The sequence below is a fragment of the Pectinophora gossypiella genome, chromosome 8 (assembly GCF_024362695.1).
Source record: "Pectinophora gossypiella chromosome 8, ilPecGoss1.1, whole genome shotgun sequence".
NCBI lineage: Eukaryota > Metazoa > Arthropoda > Insecta > Lepidoptera > Gelechiidae > Pectinophora > Pectinophora gossypiella.
In genome coordinates this window covers 11,392,595-11,419,317 of record NC_065411.1, presented here as the reverse complement: position 1 = coordinate 11,419,317, position 26,723 = coordinate 11,392,595, and the positions used below count along the sequence as shown (strand labels likewise).

The window sequence follows — 26,723 nt, the reverse complement described above, 5'->3', positions numbered from 1 at the left end:
TTAAATACATATAATGTACCGTCAAAGAACCCAATAAAGGATATTTGCAGAGGTAAAAGTATTGTACCTAGGTTATAATTCTTTGTATTTTTATTCAGAACCATATTACAATACAATAGTGTAAAAGTAGAATGCTAACTAACATGTCTAACATTATATTCACACTCGTCTTTAACAAAGACTAATTTATGTACTTGAGCGTGGGAATATAAATTCATATAATTCATTCTAAAAAGGCTCACAGCGGGCCCAAATTAAGAATAACAAATTTCTGTTGTCTCTATGGATGATAAATATTAATGTCTGAGCTTTGTGCCCGGATTCAACTTACAGTAGGCTTTTAATTTACGGAATTCCGTAAAATTAACTTCTAACTGAATTAAATCTTCCCGGAATACATAGAATACAAATGAAGGACAAATTATTTTCATACGATATTTATTTCTTTCTAAAAAAAGATAGATATATTTTGGTCTTTAATCACTTATTTTGACACATTTTGTTAACAATATTATATTATAAATAAATCATTACATACAATCATGTCTTTTGATTTTCCATTTGCGTTGTTGACAACAAACTACTAGTTTGGCACATTACATTTATTACATTTAAATATTACATTAATTAATGAATAATAATTAAGCAAATAATACTGGTTATAATTTTCTATGTAAAAATATATGAATTGAGTGAATACCTATATGAAGTCACGTGTACAAACAAAAGCCTGGCCTTGTCGCCGTTACGAATGTCTACGACGGCTACGACGTAGCCACAATTGGCTACGACTCAACTGTCACACTCCCTCCCTTTAGACATTCTCTCCCTAACGCCTCGCTTTGTTCTACAAACATGGTTTTCAATTCTAAGATATTAACTTGTAAAATAAAACAAGCAGAAAGTTTTTAGTCTCTTGAGCGAAAACTTTCTATCACAGTTGTGTTAGAGATTGCCATTCCCACTAGATATAACACTTTCCAAATTGCATTCTCATATTAAAATTCATTAGTTTTATATAATAAGTACATAATATATTATAAAGAAATAAAGTATTTTCATTTTATTATTTAATTTTAAATCACGATCACGTATATACACATGCGCTACCATTCACTGTTTTTCTAAACATTTATTCATGCTATACTACACACATATTATGTTTGCCTTTGAAGATCATTTTTAATACAGTCGGTACAATGAGACTGCCACTGTTTACGTATTATTATTCCTTCGTACTTATAGTATCTGTGGAGCGACGAGTGTGGAGGCTCGTCCTCATTGTGGCAGTGAGGAGATCACGCGGTGATGTACACCTCTTCTTTTTCTTTAGGGTAGTCTTTTGGGGGTAGTTTGTAGCTGTCTCGCAGGTAGGCGAAGCGGTGGAAATTGTAGAAGTATTCCTTGCCGTCGGGTGAGTACTGCGGATACATGGTGTAGGAGGGAAACTCGAGGTCGGCGAGGGAATCCGCGAGAGCGTGTCTCGCGAACTCCTGCTTATATCGTCATGACTGTTCTTTAAAAGCCTGTCGCTTGCTGCACTTCTCCTTCAGTATGTAGCAGAGTGCGATCGCTATCAACACGGCGATCGCTATCGCCATGCTTATGCTGATCCAAATGATCTCCTCGTTGATACCGCTCGTAGATTTACCTAAAACATAAAATCTTTTTTTCACAAATAAGAAGCAAACTACGAAGTCGAAGTAGTAAAAGGGACCTTTACGAAACGGGAACCTTTTACGGTCCGTAGATGCCGATAGTAATCCAAATCAGGTCGTATAAATCCAAATCGTATAAATCGTAATCAGGTCAGTTATACGATTTGAATCGGATTAATATTAATTTCTCCATATTTCTCATTTATATGAGAACTTTTTTTTGTAAATACATAACTTTATTATATTGTATTGTAATTTATATTGTAAAATATAAATTATTAATATAATTAGTTAATATTGGACAGTATAATTATAATTGTGGAAAGTAGATGTTTGCTTATTAGATGTTAGCAACATTCCCCCAAAATAATATAGATGGCGCTGTATTACTTTAACGTGATAATTTTCTCATTGTTAGGGTCGTGGCCGTGTGCGAAACACTACACTGCGCTCCAAAACGGGTATCACTGATGTAGGTAAAGAGTCCGCCAAACTGAAGTGGGACTGGGCCGGACACGTTTGTCGGATGCATCCGGAGCGGTGGGCACGAGTCGTTACTCACTGGATACCTCAGGGCGGGCTTAGAAGTCGAGGCAGACCGCGTAAAAGATGGTGTGACGACCTCAATGCTTATCGCAAGGATTGGCCGGAGATCGCGCAAAGTCGAGAGGAGTGGAAAAATCAAGGGGAGGCCTTTGCCCAGCAGTGGGATCGTATAGGCTAAATAAGATAAGATAAGATGTAATGGCAGAGGTATATATATAAATAATTGTTCTTTGATATTTTTGGCCGCTGGATGCGGACGGCGCAGGACCGATCGTCGTGGAGATCCTTGGGGGAGGCCTATGCCCAGCAGTGGGCGTCGTCGTACGGCTGATGATGATGATATTTTTAAATCAGAAAGAAGCATAATATGTCGGTGATCCATGAAATTAGAAGGTTAAACGAAAGCATTTTCTTACAGCGCACTCTATTTTTTTATTTTAAGGAAAGTTTAACCTTTTTTAATTTAAGTATTGTTCTAACAGCTACGTTAAATCCGTAGAAAAAACCGTTAGGTAATGCGTTGTTAACTGAATCTTCGGGTTCGCCCTACTTAGCCACTTTAATGCGTTAACTTTAATTAAACTCGAAGTAATTTCAGAAGTAATATAATCTGGTTGGAAATTATGAAAACGTTTAATAATATATCATCTAGATAAATTATTTATTCAGTGGTTAAATGTGTGGCTTACGTTATACGCACAAAGTCTCATTTCCCGATTTGAGATAGATAACAGGAAAAGAAATATCGTATCAGAATTTGGTTGTCGGAAAAGATTTCAAAGATATTTTGAACTGAATTTATATACTTTATATTACAGGGAAAATTCTATTTCCATCGCGTATTAGTTTGTGTAAAGTACATAAGGAAGATTGTCGTCCAATGTGGACGGAAGCGCGAGTGTGTTTGTGCATTCAGATAGATTCCCTCTGAAGAGCCCAAGCCCAACCTTTCTGATGTTTACGTGGGACGAATCTCATATCGTTGGTAATAAAGAATTTTATGGAATATAATATCCTAATCCTAAAACTATAATAAAAACTCTTACGAGATTTTTTTATATTAGTATTGCTTATCCGCGAATCTGAAATACTTATCATGAACATAAAAGCGATTTTTATTTATCTTCATTTGATAAGCCTTGATTCCAATAAAGATTATGTAGCCAAATAAAAATATTGTTCCCTCTGACTTCTGATACGAACGCAGCATTCAAATTTGAATACAGCGTGTGATTCCTCAATCGTTCGCAAAGATTCCGTATTCTAAAAGCGTGAAATTTAATATCTCCGTTAGACTGTGCAAAGGAAAAATTCGAGCCTCGTACATTCGCTCACGTCAGTCATTTTGAGCTAACAAAGATATACGATCCTCCTGAATTCACACGCCCTCGTAATAAATCTGTCGTCGGCAAGGATTTCGGTGCACGGATCACCGGGTTAAAAGGACTGTTTCGGAGGCCTTCGGGCAACGTGAGAATTCCCAAGGGACTTGAGCCGGTAGTAAAATGCAAGGAAATGTTTGTTGGGCCCACGTACGCGGATTATAGGCCTCCACTGGCCTGATATGACGCGGATTATGGTAAGTTCTGACCTTGTTCTCAGGTATTAATGTCAAAGAAAGATAGGTAACACCGCTGCGGCGTAAGACCATTCCAACTTGAGTAACTTAATTTTCTTATTAAAACTTTACTTGATCATATTGCTAATTTTATGATGCGCGCTATAAAGCCATCGACTCGCAAAGAAGAAGAAGCCAGTGGCATATGAATCTCCGGTAGTATAAAATTTAGATAAGCTCATCATACATTTCGATCACGAATGCTGCTTTATACACTAAATAGAGTAGATAACGTACGTACCTAGTTCTAAGAGTCTGCAACGCAACAAAGTAGAAATATTCGCATATCCCGAGGAGATGCCGAGATATGTTAACATAACAGAAACTACGTGAGTGAGGTATAAAATAAGAAACTAAGGTAAAAGGATTGTTTTCATGTTCTTTATGTTACGTGTAGAATCCCGAGTGTTACTAGGGGACCGGTAATAAAGTGCAAAGAGCATGCAATAGTGGGCTCCCAGAGAGCAAGTTTCTTGCTATGGACAAAATAGTAAAGGCCTTTTATTAACCTTATTTCCTTTTCGTACGTTCGCGCATTTCTTATCTACGTTTCAATCTTATTAAAAATAAAAGATATGAGGAAACGTTCGAATAAATCGTAAAAGTTCATAAAGATTGATTTCCTGCGATTTTATCAAAAAGAAAAAGATTTTTGTTCTCAAACAAGTTTAATGTCAGGAACTTTTCATGCATCGAAGATCGTCGCATGCACCCTGAGCGGTGGGCACGGATCGTCACGCATTGGGTGCCTCATGACGGATACAGGCGTCGTGGCAGACCTCGAAAGAGATGGCGTGGCGACTTGGACGCTTGCCGGAGGGACTGGCCGGAATACGCACAGGACCGCGAAAAATGGAAAGAGGAAGGGGAGGCCTTTGCCCAGCAGTGGGATCTTGTAGGCTAGATTAGATTAGATTAGATTTACCGCGTGGTTATAGGGATAAACAAGCTAAGTGAAGACTTTGTTGTAAGATTTTGCATATTTATTAGATGCAGTACGTAGAGAAGCGTAAATTCTTGTACGCAACGATAAAACTAAAATATTTAAGTCTGTCTGTGATGATTCCGTGCTTCAGAGGGCACGTTAAGCCGTTGGTCCCGGCTATTAGCCGTAAAAACACCTCCACCAACCCGCATTGGAGCAGTGTGGTGGAGTATGCTCCATACCCCCTCCGGTTGATTGAGAGGAGGCCTGTGCCCAGCAGTGGGACGTATATAGGCTGTTTATGTTGTTGTTGTATTTAAGTCAGAAAAATAAAGTCCTTACCTAATGTTACTTCATTTTGTACTCACAGATCATTTACAGATATTTCAGCTTTATGGCGTAAGCCAATCACTTGTAGAATTTCAATGGCCAAGTTGCAAATGTTTCTATTTCTACCTATAACCCGCCATAATTAAATGAACACCATTAACTTCGTAAGCCCGAGATTTCGAGCCACAATAGTTAAACAATGGGGTTTGGATTGTAAAAGAACTTTCGGTCTTATGACTTTAAGGACGATGCGTAACTGCAAGGATGGAGACGTCTCGCTTCGCGCGAGATCTATAGAGTGTGGAAATAGGAACATTTGCCACTTGGCTAGGATCTCAGGCAGTTAATGTAGCATTTAAACGGAAGTTGTATATAGTAAATACTTCTTCTATCGTTACTATTGAACCGCCAAAGGCCCCCGACATGGCTCATGTAACGACTACTAACTTGCATCAGTAAGTAGTAATCGGGATCAACAGCTTAACGTGCCTTCCGAATCACGGATCATTTTACTTTCGGACAATCAGGTGATCAGTCTGAAATGTCCTAACCAAACTAGGGATAACAAAGTGATTTTCGTGATATGTCTCCACCGGGATTTGAACTTGGGATTATCGGATCGTGAGCCGGACGCTCAAACCACTGGACCACGGAGGCCGTTATAGTAAATACTGACCTCCCATCTTGTTGGAGTAGCCGCCAACCTTGCCGGCGACGCGGGCTGACGCACCGCCCGCCACCACCATCACCACCGCTCCCCGCACGTACATACGACCTGCACACGGATATACCACTATTATACCTAAAGCGGTTATTACATTTGCCATTCCCTCCTGACCGATGTGCCAACGTCATGGCCCTAGCGATCGGGATCGTGTAGTCTAATAGCAAAATGGTGGACGCAATCATGGTAACCACGATCATAATAACCGCTTCAGGCTTATTATACTATTCAATCCACCCAGCCCGATGTGTCTAGCTCAAGAGCTCGCACATCGAAATCGGGAAAATCGACGCTATTAGACTCGCTCAAGATCTTGGTTACCATGGTTACGTCCACCAATTTGCTATTAGATTACACGATGATACTTTGATCAAGGACTATTATGTGTTCTGGCTTTGGATACGAATTCGCATAAACGCGTCCAAAGTGCGCACAATGGAATCCAACTTTCAAGTTGGATTTTTCTTAGCCGTCAGTGTCTAAGTGCTAAATAAAATAATACAACGTAAGCCTAAGTAGACTTTGCTCTACTTAAGTAGAATAAAAACTTTATAAACGTTATCTAAAAGCTTTCAGATGCAGCTATACGTACGCTGAGAGATGCAGAAATGCATAAATAAACCCGCTGCTTGTCTTCCCGGGCATGTCGTAAAAACCGACAGAGGGATTGCGTCCTCTAACATAATGGACTGGTGTTATGGGCGATAGGCTGATCCCTTATCACCATAAGGTTCATCATATCCATCTTAGGACTTCGTATCAACAGTGGCTGCAAGTTGTCTTTGATTACTTGTGGCTCTGCCCACCCCATTTGGGATTACGGGCGTGAGTTTATGTATGTATGTATGTATGTGTCTAAAAAAACCTTCATTTCAGGGTATTTGTACTAACTACTAGGATTTGGCCTGTATCCAATAGTAAAATTTTAAGAGCCTGTAAAGCGTGCGAATAGTTCGCCAGCGCATATTTTCACAGAGAAATGATACAGCTGCCTGTACAAAATAATTCATTTATCTGTGTGTTTTTTACGCGGATACCTCATTTTGACTACAAAACGGTGGTTTTTTTTGCCAACTACTACTATAAGTGTTCTCTTAAAAGTTATGACTTTTAAATTACGCGAATGGCTTATTACTAATAGTATTAGAGAATTTTTGAATTTTTGACATTTGCATGCTAATAATAATTAGCAGGATAGAGATGCTGTAACACTGCTTTATACCATATTGTGACTCTGTACCTACCTATCCTAAGCGAATAAATGTTTTCTGATTTCTTTTTCTAATCCTTTTATGCCCTGTTGGTATGTAGAGTGTAGGGCTCGAATAACAGATATCCATTCATCGCGAGCTTTTGCATCGCCTCTGGCTCTGTACATACTATAAGTCTTATTTATTATTTATTTATCAAAAAGAAAAATATTTTTGTTCTCAAACAAGTTACTTACTTAGTTAGTTTGTGTCTTAATTATTTTTTTCCGCTGAAACTCTATTATCTTCCGCTACAAATATATTATTTTGTGCGTGATTGTTGTTAAATAAAATGTAATGTTCAAGGTAAATAATAGTTTACCCCCTCCGGTTGATTGAGGGGAGGCCTGTGCTCAGCAGTGAGACGTATATAGGCTGTTTACGTATGTAGCTTAACTACAAAATAAACTGTTTAAGAATACTTTATCAATGTACATTCCAGTATAGAACGCACAAATGACATCTTTAAAAAGACTTCTTGGTGTAGTATACAAAAATCTTTACATCTTTAATTATTATTTGTACGCTGACAACTACTCCGGAAAGTAAAAAAAAATACTCTTTTGTGTTACAGTTTCATAGCAAGTTGCCAGATATCGAGTTATTTGACTTCTTTTAATTTTGTATTCGATGGTATTTCTTGAATCCATCTGAATAAGCAATCAATATTTACCGAGATGTTAAAATCGGTTACTTGTTTAATTGTAATGACACTATCGCTATGTTTGTTTATTAATAATATTGATTTTTTTCAGCTGCAGGTAATACAAATACTTACTTATATTTTTAAATCTTACCTATCACAATCGCCATTTTGTAGTTCTGCGATTTTCTTTTTCAAAATATTTACGAAATCTGTGGTTCGTTCACGAAGGTGGCCAGCAATACATCATCGCTTCTTCCTCGTTTCTGGATCTGTAAAGAAGAATAATTGGTATTATTGATTAAATCGTGTCCAACAATCGGCCGAGTAGTCCGTTGTACTCGTACAAAGCCGATTCAATCAATCGAATTTCAATCATTCCACAGAAAAAATCTGTGTACGAGGTTTGGTATCAAATCTATCTATGTCTACGTAGGTATATAGAAATCGAATGAACGATTTTTTATACTCTTACATATTTTAGCATATTGTTCTGAAGCGTCCTTGGTTGTCTAGAGATCTAGTTGCTCGATATCTGTCAGACAGAAAGCGGCAGCAAGTCTTACCTTAGACAGAAACCGAAACTGGGTTTCAGTATATTTTTTTGGGATTTCTACTGTAGGTAGAAATAGCACAGTGACTATTAGTAAGCGGGACATTGATATACAATACAGCTGACGTCCTAACGTATTTTTTCCTAAATTATTCACGAAAGAACTCACCAAAAACTCATTAAAATGTCCATTCCTGACACCGAAAAAGTCAAATGAAATTCGTAAATAAATAACTTATTTCATTTCTCATTGCTTTTCTCGAGCCTCATTATTCTTCACATAATTTATCAAGAGGTATGAGCCCCGCCTATATCTTCAACGTGTATTTTCCTAATTTTCGTTATTTTTTTTTGTGAAGTCTAATACATCAGTGTCAGCCGTAGGGTCTGTTTTCCCTGTTTAGAACAAAATATCCTCTTAATAACCTTCAATCAAACTAATAGCACCCTTAACCTCCCGTCGCTCCTGCCACATAAACGAGCCGAGGTTATGATAATATTAACCCAGAGTTTTATTATCCTGTGTAAATTGAATCGGAGACTATAATACTTTTATGATTGTTTATATTGGTAAGAGTACCCAAAACACATAGGTACGTACTTGTTATGTCATCCTAAGCCGACAAGGATCACCACATACTTAGTAGAAACTGTATTAGAATATAGCCTGACGTTTCCCGCGGAAGATTTTGACAGTATCTTTTCCTCTATCATTCTTTTATCCTTTCCTTCGCAATGTTTTGTGGTAAACATGCGGAAAACACAGTAAAAGCCGAAGCTAAAAATAGTTCATGAAAACGTGGAAACTAGCGAATATTGCCACGCGTTCATGCCACGCGTGACATTTCGGTTTTCGGCTTCCGGCTTTTAATTTTTTTGTTTGTATACCTAACAGAAATATGGAGTGCGGACTTTGTAAATAAACTCCCAGTGCTCGGACAGCAAATAAATACTTAGAATACGTATTGAAAAACGAAATAATTAAATAGAATTCTCGGAAAATGGATGCCAAATATCCATGTATTGTCAGAAATACACAAAAATACATTATTCCACGCTCTTCAGTCTTCCTCAATAGATCTTATGACAAATAGACAGGTACATCATAGGATTAGACTACGTATTGTATAGTAATTTCGTTTTCTTTTCATATTTCATTCGTTTCACAAATAAAAAGTTACGATTATTTATGAATTAGTACAATATTCTTTATAGTTTGTAGTATTCTTCTTCTATCGTGTCGGTTGTGAGGTGGATGACCAACCTCATCAACCCTGGTGTCAGGGTCATTATTCAGCCGCCAAAGGCCCCTGACTTGACTCAAGTAACGAGTACGTACTTACATCAGTAAGTATCAACCGGGATCAACGGCTTAACGTTCCTTCACGATTCATCTTACTTCTAGACAATCAGGTGATCAGTCTGCAATGTCCTAACCAAACTAGGGTTCACAAAGTAATTTGTTCCCACTGGGAGTAGAACCCGGGACCTCCGGATCACGAGCAGAACGCTCAACTACTGGACCACGTAGTAGTTACGAAAGACGATCTGGTGTGAAGGAAGCTAATCGAACAAAAAGTGGTTTCGTTATCGCCCAAAATGATTCATCCCGAAGTCACGTTTTCGGTCCAGTGCCGTAATTACGTAGTCACACGCAACGTGGGAACCACGGCACGGAGAAAACTATTACATTAACTCTCATCCCTACTTGCCCAATTAATTCTGACTTGTTCTTCTCGACTTTGCTTACAACAGCTCGTGTATCTACGTATGAGATAGTGTTACGGTCTTTCGATTAGCTAGCGAAAGTTAAGTCAAAAGAACAGTATCACATTGTGTTCATTATGCTGATTTCCAAAGAAAGCATAAGTAATATTATTTAGTTAGTAATATTGAATAATTCTTTCAAAAAATATATTGTTGTAAATAATCTCACATCTCACTATCACAAACAAGCAGTTTTTATCGTTTTCAGCCATCCTAACTTTACTTTTTTATGAACTAGACGAGATCCCGAAAATTTCGCGCCGAAATTTTAGGCCGCCTATTGTGCTTATGTTTTTATTCGTATGTTTATGTCCTCTGTATATGTGGTTGTGCAATAAAGTATTATTGATTGATAGATTGATTGATATTTCCAATCCCGCGGGATCTCGAATTTGCGATCTCGAGATTGGGATTGCATTCCCTAGTCGTGAGTTTATGTTATGCTTGTGTTGTTATGTTAGACCAATATTGTACCACATTTCTGACAAATAAATTGTTATCAAATTGTTACGACATTGCCGACCGACGTAATTATTTCGGATGTAAGTTTATGTACAAGTACGACTTCATATCTAATAATTAAATAAGCAGCGAATACCTATAAGTAAAGTATTTATAAGGTCTTAGTCTGTTGGCAAAACTTTTACATAATTAAAAGCATATTATAATGAAGTGTAAAGTCGACACGCAGTCGACCTTAATAAATAATAGGTACATCGCTATCACGTTCCAACCTTTATTATAAAACTAAACGATCGATTTTATAATTACTAGTTACCCGAAGTGGTCGGGTATCGAGGTCTCTTCCCGAGGGAATCATTGTAGATATAATTACAGAGTGTTGGTCAAAGGATTAAATTAAACCCTGTTTGCGTAATTTCATCTATAAGTTATTGAGGATGGTGGTAGCTAGCATACATTAAGGAATAGACTACGAGGTAATGTAATATATTACACTGATATAGGTATAAAAATAATAAAATGCGGAGCGAAACTAAAGACCGAAATATCCTCAAAGGCCTGGGAGGCCTCCGAACAAAATGTGATGTGGTAACTAGGTACGGTAGATCGCAAGTCTAAGACTAAAATATGTCGCCGACAATTAGACGTTTTCCAAAAAGTAAACAACAAGTGCACATTAAAAACAACCATAAAGAAAGAAAAAAAAAAAATTAAGAACACTGGTTTTAAAATCTATAGTTACCCAGTAAGTAATTTAATGGACTTTCCAAACCTCTCTAGTGTGACGGCTAGACACCTTAACCCATTGTTGTTAAATGTCATACGAGTTTCGGGATTGCGGAACGAACTTTTCTAAATTGACTCCGATCGGATTTCCCACCTCACTCCACCACTGAGTTGGTAAAATTTAAAGTACCTAGACGAATGCTATAATCTACAGCCCGTTCAATTTACATCAAATTTGAATAAAGGAAACGCGGAAGTTTGTTCTATTTTAAAACGGTCTTACCTAAATGGAAAATTTATCTTTCGTTGAATATTTTGGACGGTAAACAGGGAATTTGCTTTAGTGATCCGTCTAATGGCAAAATGACATTAATGGCCATCATCTAAATTACTATTTTAATCGTACATTATGGTTCAGATTTATCATCAGATTTATATCAGAAACACTTGCAGTCACGTGAGTGGTGCTTCCGTAGCGTATAACGAACATTTCTCCCTAGATTAATCATTTGCCTCATTTAATGTTTCGCTTTAATGTTTCCAAGGCAATCACAGGGGCCAATAAACACAAGAGATACACCGCGCTGCTGTCGATATAATTAAGTATGAAAATATATGAATGACGTAGGAATGACGCCTTTTGAGTGAAGAATTTTTAGATCGGCAATACACGTCAGGTTTAATGCGAGACACGACGAGGGTGGCACTAAAAGAGGCTTCTATAAATTAAACATGAGTAAAAACCTATATGAGAATATATAGATATACAACAATATATACTATAATTAGGAATAAATATAGTTCTTGTCGATTAACGTCTCTATTGGAGAATCACCGTTGTAGAGCTTGTCAATAAAATATGTGAATTCTATATACGAATTATGGTGAGTCCTTTGATCACTCGGTAATTTTACGGTGAGTGCTTGTCAATACCTAAATGTGAATTTTATATATTTTTTACCGCAAACCACTCATGTATGTGGAATCGTGATATTTACTTATTTCCAGTGAGTGGAGTTTAATTATTCAGCTACTTATTAGAAAAGTTTTTTATAAATGATGTAATGGCGTACCTACTTTATTATTTCTTCGTGAAAAGGTATGTTCCAAAGTCAAAAGAGTTAGGGGGCGTCCGAGCGTGAACCACCGATTAGGACAAAAAGGGTCCAATGATCCCTTCGAATCGTTTTACTTACAATAGATAATGCTTTCTTTAGAATTCTTTATAACGTAAATAAGTAAGTAATGCAGGAAAAAACATAAATAGCATTACGCCTGTGGATACTTCGGGGATCCGAAGGCAGAGGTGTATGGTAGTATATACACCCACTCTTCGCCAGTTATGTTTAAGTTGTAGATGATGTAGGTACTTAAGTCTTCTTCTTCTATCGTGTGGGTTGTGAGGTGGATTACCAAACCCCATCAACCCTGGTGTCAGGGTTATTATTGAGCCGCCATAGGCTCCTGATATGATTCACGGTCTCCGTGGTCCAGTGGTTGAGCGTTGTGCTCACGATCCGGAGGTCCCGGGTTCGAATCCCGGTGGGGATAAATCACAAAAATCACTTTGTGATCCCAAGTTTGGTAAGGAAATTAGAGGCTGATCACCTGATTGTCTAAAGGTAAGATGATCCGTGCTTCGGAAGGCACGTTAAGCCGTTGGTCCCGGTTACTACTTACTGATGTAAGTACGTAGTCGTTACATGAGCCATGTAGTTAAGTAATGTGTAATTGTTTAAACAGGCACGGCGTACGATACGCTATCTGTAGGTCCCGGGTTTGTTTCCCAGTGGGTAAACGGACTGTCCCTAGTCAGGACATTGCAAGCTCAAATCAGTTATTACATCAGTCAATGTCTTATACAAAAATGTTATGTTTCCGATTCAATAATCTTTATGTCTAGGGATGTGAGATATCAAGAGACCTCTTATACTGGATACAAGGGACGTTTAGGTATTCTTGGAAAATAAATATCACCTATTCTTTGCAATACAGTAGGGAAACCGAACGATATTCTGTTATCGATATAAGTGAAGCTTCCGAGACACCCATTTACTTATTCTCGCGAGTATACCTTTGGCATAGAATAATCCTACTACGTACCTATAGACCGGGGGTTCTCTTCGGCCTGCACCAATTCGTATCGGCGGCGCCGAGCTAGATTTACCCCTCCCCCCTCGGTGCGTCTCACTTTAGTCAAAATGGCGGTAAACCGTTAAAGAGTAACGGAGCGCCCGCAGACTATCGGTCTCGCTTGCACTTACGCAGTAAAGCGGCACATAATGAATATGGGGTTTCCATGCTGTACCTTTGGATTTCCGATATAGGTCTCTTCTTCTATCGTATGGGTTATAAGGTGGATTGCCAACCTTAATCCTGGTGTCAGGGTTACTATTGAGCCGCCAAAGGCCACATGACTCATGTAACGACTATGTAGTAAATAGTATTCGGGACCAACGGCTTAACGTGCCTTCCGAAACACGGATCGTCTTTGCGATATAAGTGACTAATAACATAAACGTTATTCTAATGTTTTGTTTTCATACCAACCAAGTGAGGGGAATAGATAAAAAGCTTTAACAGGTTTACCTAAAGAATGTCATCGCGGGCATGTCGTAAAGCCTATAGACCAAGACCAAACCAAGACCAAGACCAAGTAGGCAAGTATTTTGTAGACCTTAATTATTCCTCAGTATTACTGACGTTATTATTTATATAGGTACTGACTTATATGTTCGTAATCTGCAAGAAATGTTGATTGCTTACGATTTAAGGCTCTACTTACTAGTACAGACCTAAGCTAAATAAACGATTATGCATGTTTTAGACTAAAACTTTTAGTGAATGTACGCTTGAGAATTTATTACTTGAGACTTTCGATGATTTAGTGTGGATTTACTCTAATAATATGTTACGAATCGCTCGAATGGAAAGCAGCTTTTTACACTCAGATGAACATGTTTACCTACTCCGAAAATAATATTTACAGTAAAGGGTAAGATTTACATATGAACAAGCATAGTCGACATTCGAAACCAAAAGATTTATTTCTTGTATTTTATTTCTAATAAGATATACGAGTTTTATACCAAGCGCTTCATTTTCGACCCTATAATACTTGGTTCTTCTCATTTCGTGCATTTTATTAAGAAAAATAAGCAATAAAGTATTAAGAAAATCGTTAAGTAAACTGAAATGAAGGTTACTTAGACCGAGGTTGCTCCCCTGTGGAGTTATATGGTCAGGCGACGCTTTAGGTGTTCGTAAAAGCAGTAGATTTTTTTTACGAACACCTAACCTTTGAAAATAAAGAACCCGAAAATAATGAAAATATCTACAATTAAAATAGGAACTTGTCTTCCAATTACTGTCCTTTCTATTGGAAATACTACACGATTTTTGTACTAAGTAGTAGCTTCCAATAGATAGATACTTACTTAGTCCTGGAAAATTTCATAATAATTATAATACTGAGGTTTTATAGAGTTATAGTTTCTTTTTTACTAGTTTCTAAAAGAAGGAGGTTAAAAAGACGTTTATGTTTATCATTAGTATCAGTATACATAAACAATTTACTACTGGAGTCAATCATTCCGTAAGTGAGGCATGAAACCGTTTATAATCAAAATTATTACTAACGTCAATTATGTCTAATCCAAAATAAATATCATGGTTAGATACAAAATGTTAAATTGCATACATCAAGCATTCAATCATTATTTAATTACCCAATGTAACAAACTTAATTCACGACTATAATATTCCCAATTAAAGAAAATGCTTTACTCACCAAATACGAGTACAAAACATGTATATATACGCGTCACGTAAACATTCTAAAATATTTTTTCTCGTAAAATAAAATAAGAAATGGAGCGCTGCGCTCATAAGATATAAATAGTCTATGTAGGAGTCTCTTGAACTGGCATTGACCACTCATCTTCTCGCTATCATGTTCGAGGACACTGCACACGCGAACTCTTAGACGATATATTTTATTTCCTAACTTTATTTACGTACTACTTTAATATTTTCTCCCACGAATTTCGTAGTAGCTTTCTTTTCGGCGATTTTCACACGACCGATTTGACGCGGTTGGAGATCAATCTTGTATGTATGTAATCCGCTGATACCTAACACATGAAAACCGCCTCGCCTCGCGGTGCACGCAACAAAATCCGCGCCGTGTGAGAATCGCCTTAGTCCAAGACGTTCGTAGACAGACTTAAAGTTAATTTACAGACTAAATAATGGAAACGTGGTGAACGTTGGATACTATAGGGACATAAACTCACGTCTGTAATCCCTATTTAGGTACCTAGATAGAGTCACAGGTCGTCTGGATACAATTTGCAATCGCTTTCAATGTTAGTTAGTTTAGTTAGTTTTAACCTATGATATTCTGTTCGGTTACAAATCTTCAAAGTTCATTTAACTTTAATTAAACGCTATAACATGAAAGAAAAAAAAGATGTATTTATTGAGCATTAAACATTAATAATGCATAATTGCTATACTTAGATAAGTATTTGTACCCATTGAATTGAACAGACCTTAAATCGTCTTACGGCGACTTGTTGACGACCTATTCCGAAAGGACACGTGTTCAAAGATAATGTTATAAAACGAATTTGAAGAACTCTTTTAGGCTTTGACGGACTAATAGGGAATTTCATAGTTAGAGTGGGTGCATATATATTATTATACACCTCTGCCTACGCCTTTGGGTAGTTACCATTATAGCACGTATAGCATTACGCCCACGTTTTGTTCATACCTAAATCGACATTCTTTTTTATTAGAGTTCTTGTTTGAACTAAAATACATTCCGAATCCTGAAAATATACGAGAGATATGAATGGACTGACAACTTTACTATAGTATGTACGTGTATACTATGGAAAATTTCAACTTCAAACATTTCTTTACATGTGCCTTTCCATTTTCCACATAAATGTTTTTACGTCGTGATAAACAAGCAATAAATCGTAGTGTAAATCGATTATTATACGTCGTTTAGGTGTTAATGTGAACGGTTATTGTTTAGGATGTGTCACATTTAGGTATATCTCAAGCCATGAGCAGATATACAAGTACTCTACTTATGTTTTGTTTGCTAATAATGCATTTGCCCCTACTAATTATACGAATAAACAAAGAAATTGTGCTTCAAAGGGTTATATGAAATTGGGCTTACTTACATGATTGTTAATAAACATCATAGATTGTTTGTTTGTGATAGCTTGATTGCGAGTTGAGAATTGTGGTGTGGTGTGGTTTGCGTTGCTTTCAATTACAACAGATTTTGTTTATCACCTGTTTCGTATAGGGACGCCTGTCACCAACGCAACGGGACGTATACAGGGTGTTAGTGTATTTTTTGACGTGTCTTATTGTATTAACTACTTGGTCGGAGGGGTGTTAGTGACATGGTAACGAAAACTTTGAGGGATGATTCTGACCATGATTCTGAGTTGATATCAAGTGGAAATTTCTTTCACAAAAGTATGATACCGAAAATAATTAAAAAGAAACAATAATCTTTTTATGAATTTTCCGATAGGAAATCCCACTTGATATCAAACCAGAATTATACCTCACAGTATTTGTTACGGTGTCACTAACACATGGGTGTTACACAAATATGTATGTGTGGGTGGGTGACACGAGTATGTATTCACATACTCGTATGGCTTGAGTGTAAGTGACAACGTAACGATTACTGAAGGGGATGATACAGCTCGTTAATCTGGGTGAATATAAAGTTGAATTTTCCATCGCAAGAATTATAGAATTGAAAATTATTTAAAAAAAACGCAATATAAATGATTTTTCGACGGAAAATACCACTTGATATTAACTCAGAAACATTCTCCTCAGTATTCGTTACGATGTCACTAAAACCCCGTATATAAGCTGTCTACTATATTATGTGTATGTGATTTTCTGAAACTTCTTTAAGTAGAAGTGCTCTACTAGAGCTTTTAAGGCGGTTGTGAGATGGTCTACATTTTGAAACGTAAGTACGTAAGCAACAGTCACGTCTAGTTGAATCCCATTTATGTCTAGGGGCTTTCAACCGCAATCACTTTGTGTCTCAGAATAAGTGACGAAATAGAATAAGAAAAAAGAATATGCCTACACAACTCAACTAAATCTATAGATGGCATAATCCTACAGACACGGTTCCTGCGATCCTATTATGTTTTGTTATACGCTTCCGTCTTCAACGAAGACTCTTGGCCTGTGACCTCTAGACAATGTGTTTTCCCAAGATAAATGGTCAGCAGGAAATTAACTCTTAACTCACGACTTAGATCCATTTGTTCTTCTGTCTCTGTTATATTTGTTAGGAGAAAGATAAACTGAATCATGCTCTCCGCCAAGGCATGTCATAGGAGTCAGAGATCAAACGTAGTAGCGGACTAATTATAGCGTCACCTTATGAGTGAAAACTGCGTAAGAGCCTTTTTTGATCACGCTCTGATGTGATTGTCTGCAATGAAACCTCGATTTCTTTCAATTGGCTACTTCACAGTTTTCGGATATGTATTTTAAAAACAAAAAAATATATATTAATTATTTGTATTTTTTTTTTGTTTTGTCTTTGATAGACTGGAATGGAAAATGCTACACCGACAAGAGCGTGGCTCTTAAATTGATGATGATGATTTTAAAAATTACAAACGCTTATTTTATACCTCTTACAATATTGTATTTTCTCGAAAAAGCTTTAAGTATATAAAAAAAATATATATATTTCTTCATCGAATTAATTTCAAATTTCACGCGAAAACGTTTGGTCACGCACGTGTAATTTCCCCCAGTGACGTTACATTTCAATAAACTAAGAAACTGTCAAACAGTATAACTTGAAACCTGACAGATAGTTTTTGTTTATTTTGTTATATGTGACGTCACACGAAGCTCAATCTTGGCCGCCCGTGTTTCGGGTCTTGTACACCGATAAAAAATCGCATTCTTTTTTTGAAAAAATAAAATACAAAATAATCTTAATAAAAATAAACTATTGATTATACTCGTGCCTCGTCCTCGAGATTAGTAACCTGAAAAGCTTAAATCATATGTAGTTACACGTATGTGGCACCACTCATGCACTGTTATCTGACCCGATCCGAGCTAATGGACATTCATAAGGCATGTGTTTGATTGAGTACCTATATGTTACTTCATCGTACATTTTGTATGATAGAGTGACATCGGCCCCGATTCCTGCAGACACCGCCTAATTTTATTTTAAGTTATATCTGTCATTTTCATATCCGTCGAAAAGGAAAGGGACGGATGATTCACAGCTCTTAATTTTAGGAAGAATGAGTAAATGAATGAATAACCCGGGCGAATCAAAAGGTACGTCGCTGGTATGCAATCCGTTTGACGTGCTGTCTACTTAACTGTGTCGGGTTATTGACGGATGTAAAATTTTTAGACGGTTGGTTTAGATTTGTGCTTAAAATTGACGTGTGTTCCATAAATTTTATGCTTGTCGATTACCCGTCCCTTTCCTTTTCGGCGGATAAGAAAATGACAGATATAACTTAAAATAAAATTAGATGGTATTTACAGGAATTAGCACCATTGTATAATAGTATGCCTGGAGAAATACTGTTTAAAAAAAAACAATATACCTACATAATTTGTTCCATCGTAGTATTATGCCTTATTCTATGCTAATACCATGCTGCTACACTACGAGTTGATGGAGAAGAATCTCACCTGTGTCAATATATTAAAGTTCGTTCCAAAATAGTCTCACCGGGAATCGAACCGCCACACTGCACAAGGTGGTCCTGTACATATTCTTAGGAAAAAGGACAACCTAGTCAAATGAGATATTTTTTTACGAAACTTGTTTTCTTTGTATACGTAGGTATGGCTTTGTACCCGCCAAAGTAGAAAAAAACAGTATATAACCATCTACCTAGATATCAGGTTTATCTTGTTATTTAGGTCAAGCAATAACTGAGGACATATAATAAGTTGAGAGAAACACTTTCCCAGCTTTGTTTCTTTTTGTCGCACAATTGTGTACGTGACTTCAGAACAAGTCATTCTCCGGACCTTGAATAGATTCGCTTTTATCACCACGGAGTCGGTAGTACATCGGAAGAGATTTATCTTAGAATTGGAGCAATCGATTACACAAGCTCTCAGTAGGAGTATTACAAGTGTGATTGATGGATACTTGTGTGCGTGTGGTTAATGCTTCGAGACTTCGGGTCATTAATCTATCCATAGCATATCTTAATTTTTTATAAGTAAAAAGACCTTTTTAACCCCTCTGTTAAAAAGGCCACATCGAAGCAATTCATCTAAAAAGGAATATTGTAATTTGACATTTGTTTGCATTGCGTACCTACTTACTTTTATATGCGCAATTGTCAAATTGCAATATTGCTTTTTTAGATGAATTGCTTCGATGTGGCCGTTTTAACCCCCCAGATTGAAGCGATATAATAAAAACTTTTACTACTCGCAAATTTTATCGTAGTTTACATAACAAGATTCCTTTTGGATTTGTAATATTTTAAGAGACGACAGAGTTTACGATTTCAGCAATGCAATGAGAAAAGAAGAATAAGAATTTCCTTCACAATTTAGAGAAATTGTCGCGATATTCACGCTACATTTGTCTCGGCTAAATTGGATAAGGGTGTCCCAAGATCGTCACATCAAAAATATAGGGAGCATCCATAGTCAAGGATAGGCAGACAATCAATAATTCTTTATTGTACAAAACATAAACTCAGGACATGTAGCCCATTTGGTAGAACGCTCGCAGACACGCTCGAGGTCGCAGGTTCGTATCCAACCAATGATAGTCGAATTTGTTTTCGAATTCATGTTTGGATCATAAATGATTATCACGTGTTCAGCGGCGAAGGAAACCATCGCGAGGAAACCCACATTTCCGAGAAATGCATTTTCTGAGATATGTGACCTAACCTGTACCTATTGGGCTGGTTTTCCATTCGCGGGTTGGAAGGTCAGACAGGCAGTCGCTTTTGTAAAAAACCGGACCTGTCAAATCTTTAGGTTCGGTAAGCGGACCCTGAGGAAAACGGGATGATCTATAGAAGATCTACACTTAGCGAAGTAAATGACCTTATTGCTAAACTGCATCCAGCATCTTCATGTTATGCTTCGTACTGCGTATGTTTCATTTTATTTTATATAAAAATGCATAAAATCAAGTACAAGTAATAAGTTTTGCAAAGATCCAATATAGTCTGCCAGGCGCAGAGATGGTAAGATCACATGAATAATCGACATCCCAAACTTTCCTCCCACATAAATGTGTTTTGCTCGTAGACTCGTAGGAGAGCGACATGTCCCCAAATATTTGGAGATTTCTGGAATTCCCATTTACGTAAAAGTAACTTTGTTGTCGCCCTATCCTAGATGTCTCTAGGTTGCGAATTAACGTGACAACTCGGTCCATTATCATACCTCAAACTAAAGTTATGTAGGTTTTATGGCTTGACTACACGACCGAGGCGCTAGACCAAACCGAGGTGGTAAGCCGAACTGGTCCCTTAGCCAAGTTGCAAACGATTATATGATAGGATAGACATGACACCTTATGTAGATCCCATACATTTTTATTACTGTCGCTGTGGATTTTCATAATTTGCAACTTGCTGTGGCTAAGACCCCAGAACATAAAGGAGAAGTTTTACTATCATAAAAGTATCAACAATAACAATGGAAGTTACATTCTGGTAAATTGTGTGAAGACACAGATGGATGTCTCCTAAAGTACTATTATTTATTCTGTGCCTAAAGTAATGAGTTTTCTGGTAACGATATCCAGACATACACACATACAGAGCGAAATGGAAGAAATCAATAAGAAAAGCGGACCCTCCCTGTTACTATATTGTGGAATCTAGAGGACACATAAAATTCAATTTGTTCATGATTAAGGTTGATTCGAACAGATTGCTATTTGGCAATTAGTGTGTTCGTCGTGGGTAACAGTTTTGTCTGTAGTCTGTAGGTGTTCATCTATGGTAAACATAATATTTTTATAAGACGGTTCGATCTACAAAGATCGCTGATTTATTATGTTGGTCTGGCTGTTTTTTCAGGAAATTTAGCTCTTTGACGCAAAGTTTAGAAGCCAATATCCGTTGTCGCCGTTCTAGCTAAGGTCAGTACGTGGAGATATTGTTATTCTGAATATGTTCCACTATCGCCGTGATTGCTTTATTACTTGTTAGTTTGTTAAACACTACGTCAACTGTATACGTACTTAGGTACAATTCTTTGTACATACCTTTATTTCTTTCGCCTGTCCTACTGCGGACAAATAATAAAATATGATAAATAAGTACTATTATTATTTGATCACCTTTACATCTCACTTTAATTTGAAGTATTTAGGTATTGTTCTAGTTATTTATTGCACCCTGTTAAAATTGGTTAGATTAATTTTCGTTGATCAATTTGACCATAAAGCAAAATGGCGAACCGAAATGTGCGGAAGTTCCTGTTGCTTTAAATAGCTGACATTATTTTAATGACATAAAAAATGAACCCTTTTAGTTAATCGAGCGACTATTGGGTGACTTTTGGTCGTATACGTAAGCTATCTATAATCTGCCGAGATTGCTTTAATTTTCTTGAAACATAAAAGGGGTCTGTTTTCAATAATATCCTTAATAACAAAGCAATTAGGCGCTTACATCGTTGTTTCCATTCTAATTGTTCAAAAACTGCTACAAACTCAAAGGAAAAAAGAAAAGGACGGTAATTGCAATTATAACTGCTGTCGCACAATTTCCAGCTCAATTATATGAACACGAAAAGCCACAAAAGCTTATTTTTCCGTTTCTGCACATCATTTCGTTTGTAAGTATTCGGGTTTGTTTCCTGTTTTTACGACTGTTTTCCTTAATTCGAATAATAAAAGTTAATTCGGAATTTCGTTACGTTCTCGTTTGCTGAAGTTCAGCGGTAAGCTTGAATGTGGAAATATAAGTCTGTCTGTTTAATCTCTGAAGTGAGGTATTTTTTTATTTTATTTATTCTCAAATAAATAGCTGTTGCAAACAATCCAAATCAAAGGTATTAGACAATCCAAAGGTAAGTAATTGATTTTGTTTAAAGTCTGTAAGTACTTTTATTTTTATTTAGAGCTTATATAAACGGCAAGAATGAGATTGCAAACTCAAACTTTTTTTTTTCACTTATTTTGGCACAAACAGTCATTTATACAAATAAGTAAAGAAAAACAATACATAACATAAAGACAACGAGTGCCCAAAAAGTGAAACTTTTGTCAATCCTAGCAAAAACTTCATAACACAGCTACAATATCACATAATTTTACAAAATTCTGTTAGCTACAGCTCATAACTTCATAACACCCTACTGTATGCACTGGCGCGACCTCATTAACTAAAAGAGACTTTACACTACTTTACATCTAGTTGAAGGCTTCACGACTAATAACCAACTCCTATAGATTGACTTTTCTACACGCCCAAAGCTTGAGACTTTGTATGACGACTAATGAAATAATTATGTTAGTACACCAATCTGAAAGCTTCCCAAGCGACGGAGCTTTTAAAATGGTCGCTACCGAAAAGATTATAAAGAGTTCTATAGAATGACTGATGGGATTATCCGGATCAGTTTTTTGCCCCAAATAGCATTTTTTTGGTACTGTGTATAAATATTGTGGGAAAATATTTGCACTTTTATGTAGTATAGTAGGTAGGTAATATCCCATCATTATTGTACCGCTAGCTTGCCGTAGATTACAATTATATGGCAGCCCTTTTCATATACATACCTAGGTATATCATGAAATAAATATGTGAATTATATTCTTGGTAGTCATCAAATAAAGTAGAATATGGAGAGTCACGGACACAATATACTAGAAGCGGTATCCTATTAAAAGTAAATTTACTTCTGAAAACGGTATGTTTTTACTCGATTGTAAAGTAAAAGGTCTTCGAGAAATAAATTGCCCCCAAAACGTCGGTGCTTCCACATGGTTTGTGTTGCAAATCTTATGAGGCCACAAATCATTTCCGACTCATATACTCCGTCTTATATTACATTACTTGTTTTTTGGTGGTATAACAATGAGCTAGGTACCTACATAATTAAGCTCATATTTTTTTCTTTCTTGTTGACATGTTTCCACGGGTATTTACAATACAAACAATACAAATACACTTTATTGCACCAAAATAAAAAGAAATAATATATTCTACTATTATTTTATTATTATGTTATTATTGGTATTTTTTTCTACTGTATTCCTAACTCCTGAGTAACGTAGTATGGAAAATGTAGTAACCCTAACCCTGGTTTAGGGCCTAAACCATAGATAAGATAGCTATAGTTGGTAGTCTATAGACATATAGATGTAAAGGTGATCTTTGTATTTCAAGTACCTAATAAAGAGTTGATTCTCGTGTAATTTTTAGGGAACATTTGGTGTTAATTAATAGGGAACAACATATTATTGAGTATAATAAAAAAGACACTCACACAAGGCCAGTCCGATCTTTTATCGTGTTGTATTGTGAATATTTGTAGCTAAAGCTTCCGTTTCTTTGTCAATGGTTCTTCAGCTTCTTTCACATTCGCTTGTATTCAAGCTTCAATAATATTCTTGAGTTTGCTTTAGCAATCCATTTCAATAGGTACTCAGAATGTAAAGATGTCTTATATTGTTCCTTCACGCCGGACACTTCATATAAAAATTTCATTTTTACTGTGTACCGCTTTACCGCGTAAGTGCGAGAGAGATACGGTCAATTCGCTCTCCCTCTTACTTCTTAGTGGCTTACGGCAATTTACGACTAAAGTAGGGTCTAGAGGGGGTGAGGTCGGCGCCCGATACGAATTGGTGCGGGGCGGAGAATTCCCGTTCTATTGTTATTTTATTGCAAATAAATGAATTATGAATTATTACGTATTATTATTATTAATTGTGCCTTCAGTCAGACGTAAATTATTCAGTAAGGTACGTTTCAGGCCGCTTGTCTCCGATTTAAATCCGTTCAGACAAGTTCAGTGGATAATTGTGCTTACCTAGGTATCCTAGATATTTGGATTCTTACCAGGCGCAAGCCTAAATACCTTCAGAGGTTAACCTACATTAAGTAAGAAATGTTCAGTAAGTAGTGTTCATTAGAATAATGAATTTACTGGTTAGGTAAAACACATACTCTATCTTTATTATGTAGTTAGCTTTAAGGCGTCGATTACCCTTTGACCTCGTATAAATGGTGTTGATAGATTGATATATAGATAGAATATCAATGCTTTAAACATTCAAGATAGATACACTTCTGAAGATTGAGAAGTGAATACGAAACACCTCCTTTGGTTGGGAAATCCTTCATAAAAGGATTGCAAGTCAAAGTTTCAAATGAAGTACATCGCACAGCGGGGAAAAAGTAGAAGTAAGAATATTTTATACCTCTATAGCGTTTTTCATATCTTTTATTATAGCATATATCCTTTTTAGTTTTTGTTTATGTACTTACTTAAGTAATACCCCTATGAAAATGGCTTTCTATACATAACAAATACTTTATTGTACCCACAGGAAATGCAAAATACAAATCAAGAGAAATAGAAAAGTACAATAGGCGGCCTTAGTGCTAAGTAGCAATTCTACTATTGTACACTCTGCTGTCTGTACACTGTGTATGATAGACTAAATCAATTAATTTAAATCTATTCATGTCAATTTATCATTAGTGCCTGCAATTTGGATGCAAATCGTTATTCGAGCTCTAATTGGTAACACTTCATAAAGGGCATTATCTAGAAGAGCGACAGAAAAAAAACATTTACTGGATGGGTTACCGTTAAGTTTTATTTCGTTTTGGGAGGATAAATAACACGTACTTAGTTATGATTTTCAACGTTAACAATAATTTCAAAGCCGTCCAAATTTGAATCCAGTCACTTGTGTCGATTTGTTAAAATAATCAATTGAAGGCACTTTGTTCAAATTTATTGTGAAGGTTAATTTATTGGGTATCCAGCCCATCGAAATAATAATGTGACAAAATTATTGTTTCGTCTGACTTCTAATAATCACAGTTTCATTGTCTAACTTATAGGTGGGTACTTACAAGATATCTAGACAACTGAAGCAAACGAAAGGTGAATAAGATCTCTTCCAAACAACACCATAATATAGTGTGTGTACTTACATTAGTATGTGTGGTATATTATACATGGAACTTAAACACATGTACATGTGTGTGTGTGTGTGTGTGTGTGTGTGTGTGTTCACATGTACATGGTGTATTATGATGTATTTTTTTAACATAGCTTTCGAGGAATGTGCGTATGAATAGAATATAATATACCTTTATGTACCTTTATGTACCACATTTGATGCAAATAAATTATTATGATTTGATTTGATTTTTAGAAATCGTTTATTATAATACGTATATACTATACACTTCTCTGTCTACCCCTTCGGGGATACAGGCGTGACGGTGTTAACTTAAGTATATTTTGTTTAATATAATTGTGAAACAGTAACACTGGACGGTTTGTACAATAAACTTTTTAATTACTTACTTAGGATGCCGGTTTTGTTTAAAATAATTTTAAAGTACTTAAGTAAATGTCTGTTTCAATATCCGCTTCCAGTTTAATGTGATTTATGGCATGAATCCATAAAGCACCACGGGCTTCCCTAAGGATGAGCATTTGGTCTAAAACAATAAATAAACGCTAAATGCTTTGACGACAATTTTAATTGTGATTTATTAGATTTATTTATCACCAAATGACTGGTCACTGTTGAATACACTTTTACGTTGACCTTCAACAAGTTTATTTATGATAATTACGTTGTATGACTGATTCTGATTTCAATGTTGAGAGTTTGCAAAAAATACTTTTTTCGTTATTTATGCTAGGCTTTATCTCTAAAGAAATATTGGTATTCTAGAACATATTTTTACGTACCTGTCTCTACAATAATTATAAGTTACTACAGTATGCCTGTGAAAATTAATTAAAAAGAAAACAGAATTCTTAAATCTAATAATATCATTAGCAAGATATATTAATCAGTAGAGAGCAGCGTACCATTAAAAATTAACGCGCTAATCCCACGGCGACATAATCCCGAACACTTGTTGTAAACCTCGGCTCAGTGACAGTTGAGTGAGAAACAGTTGTGCCACTTCACATTTTCAATCAGCGAACCACGAGCCATCAGAAGCAGGCGAGTCACATAGTTCGAATGTTCCCGCGAAGTTAGGGTACGTAACTAGTCGGGGAGCGCGCGCGTTGTTACTTCGATGAGGGCTGCGAGAGTACTGACGGGGCCAGTCGCCCGGGTGTACCCTGCCGCGCCCGCCCAGCCAGGGCCGCAGGAACCACCCTGTCAGGGGCTCAACACCTGATGTTTTATTTAAACCCCATAAAAGCCGTCGACTGAGGAAAATTTTAAAAGTTAAGTGCCTTTAAGTCGTATTTCACTTTTCCTTACAACTTTT

At 36.5% G+C, this 26,723-nt stretch overlaps 1 protein-coding gene across 1 annotated transcript; it reads right to left on the bottom strand.

Annotated features, from left to right (window-relative positions):
* Positions 1–610: 610 nt before the first annotated feature.
* On the bottom strand, positions 611–26,467 carry LOC126368831 (uncharacterized). The gene is made up of 4 exons (XM_050012992.1): positions 26,311–26,467; positions 7,849–7,966; positions 5,754–5,852; positions 611–1,651 (listed from the first exon to the last, which is right to left on the bottom strand). Exons 2-4 carry the CDS (start codon positions 7,862–7,864, stop codon positions 1,506–1,508), a joined length of 261 nt encoding a protein of 86 aa, XP_049868949.1. The 5' UTR covers positions 7,865–7,966; positions 26,311–26,467; the 3' UTR covers positions 611–1,505.
* Between the last annotated feature and the right edge of the window lie 256 nt (positions 26,468–26,723).

Bases quoted from the DNA above. Each gene is read 5' to 3' on its own strand.
- LOC126368831 (XM_050012992.1), bottom strand. The intron at 1,652-5,753 runs GTCAGTATTTAC...TTTATGTTTTAG, and splicing joins CTACTCCAACAAGATGGGAG to GTAAATCTACGAGCGGTATC.